General features: G+C 46.7%; 1 protein-coding gene across 1 annotated transcript in view; it reads left to right on the top strand.

Annotated features, from left to right (window-relative positions):
* The first annotated feature begins 1,079 nt into the window (after window positions 1-1,079).
* Window positions 1,080-1,625, top strand: part of DCTN4 (dynactin 4 (p62)) — a 10,624-nt gene continuing 10,078 nt past the window's right edge. The window contains 2 exon segments of the mRNA XM_009322638.1: window positions 1,080-1,159; window positions 1,601-1,625. The exon segment at window positions 1,601-1,625 is cut by the window's right edge and continues 36 nt beyond it. Of these exon segments, the coding sequence (XP_009320913.1) occupies window positions 1,125-1,159; window positions 1,601-1,625 (60 nt within the window). The 5' untranslated portion in view covers window positions 1,080-1,124.

The following is a 1,625-nucleotide window of genomic DNA, read 5'->3' on the forward strand; positions in this document are numbered from 1 at the left end:
CGAGGTTTGCTGGATGTGGCGGCGTTGGCAGCTGCCGAAGTAACAAACCCCACGCCCTCAGCGTCCTGAGGCCCCAGAGCATCGTACTCGCTATGAGAATGAAGTCGGGGTTCAGAGTATTTGGTGTGAATTTATTTCCACCTGGACGAGCTTTTTCCCCACGTCATACAGTGGGGTTTCTGCTGTGGAGGGTTTGTTCTTTGTCCAGGAACGGCTGGAGCCTTAAGCTGTCGGTTGTCATCAGGCTGGGGCCGTAGTCTGCCGTGTGCGTGGGGGCCTGCCAGGAGCACAGCGTTTGTGCAGAGCGGGACTCGGGCGAGCCTGGGCCCTGGGGCTGCTCATGTGACTTCTCAGGTCGTCATAAAAAAATTGGTAAAATTGACTTTGCGGAAGTCTGGGTGAATTAAGACACTACGGTAGATTTGAAAAGCCTTAAAAGAATGACTGTGCAGCCCAGATCTCAGAAGAGGTATCTCTCCGCAAACGTCAGAGCCTCTGAAGAGTAGAAAACAGATTTGTCGCCAGGCTGCATCTGTCATGAATTCTCCACAGCGTGACGAGCGCAGTCATTGTGCGTTTCCATGTTTAACAATAGGTTTGTTTTCCTCTTCAGGAAGGGGACCCCCTTCTTGCTGCTCTTGTTTTAATTAGCAAAATTAGTTTGTGACAGCAGGCAGATACAAAACGTTTTCTGAAATGCATGGATTTCAGACCAGCGTAAGTACAAGGGCAGAATAAGTGTGGATATAAATGGAAAAGAGCATACTAAAACCCGCTGTTAAAGCTGAAAAATTAAATTCTGGTAACTGCAGAATGCCCAGTTGTCCTTTTCCCATTTACTAGGCAGAGTAGTTTAATGTATCCTGACCTAAGAAACCTTCCGACTTACATTATTAAAGACCAAAATTTGGCTGAGATGGGCTAAGATTTCAGATACCAAGAAATGTCTCAAGTCTTCACTGACTTCACCTGCCCGCTGCCAGACCTCAAGCCTTGTTAAATCGCGCGGCAGAGTTTCAGGCTGCTGCCAGCATGCTGTCTAGACAAACGTGTGCCAGGAAGTGTGATGTGACCGTCTCGTTCATCAGGTGGACTCTCACTACTGCCCCAGCTGCCTGGAAAACATGCCTTCAGCCGAAGCCAAGCTGAAAAAGAACAGGTAAGGTCGTTTTGGCTTTTTTCATCAAGACTCACCATTTTAAAGGGCTCCTTCCTTAATCAACACCTGATCACATGTATCTGAAACTCTCTTCAAAAATTACATCGCTTCTTGTTACCTTTTAGTCTGTTTTGGGGAATAAGTGTCTTTCCATGATGTATCATGTGCTCTTCATGTTCTCGTTTTTTAGTTTTAGTTTAGTTTTTCTCTCATAGCACAAAGGGGTTTTTAGTATCGCCCAGTGTTTCTCACTGTCGCCATTCTTATGTTGACTCTGAACCCCTCCTGTTTCTGTTGATGGCTCTGTTGCCCTTTTTCCCTAACGTTTTTGCATAAGATGAAAAGGTCTGTTGGTTTAAGCTTGGTTTGCTTCTTGAGAGCATTTTCCTTGGCCTGGGATCCTTGTCAGAGCAACTGTCTTACAGGCCTTCCTCTCTGCAGGTGTGCCAACTGCTTTGACTGCCCC

This window comes from Pygoscelis adeliae, unplaced genomic scaffold (assembly GCF_000699105.1).
Source record: "Pygoscelis adeliae isolate BGI_AS28 unplaced genomic scaffold, ASM69910v1 Scaffold34, whole genome shotgun sequence".
Lineage (NCBI taxonomy): Eukaryota > Metazoa > Chordata > Aves > Sphenisciformes > Spheniscidae > Pygoscelis > Pygoscelis adeliae.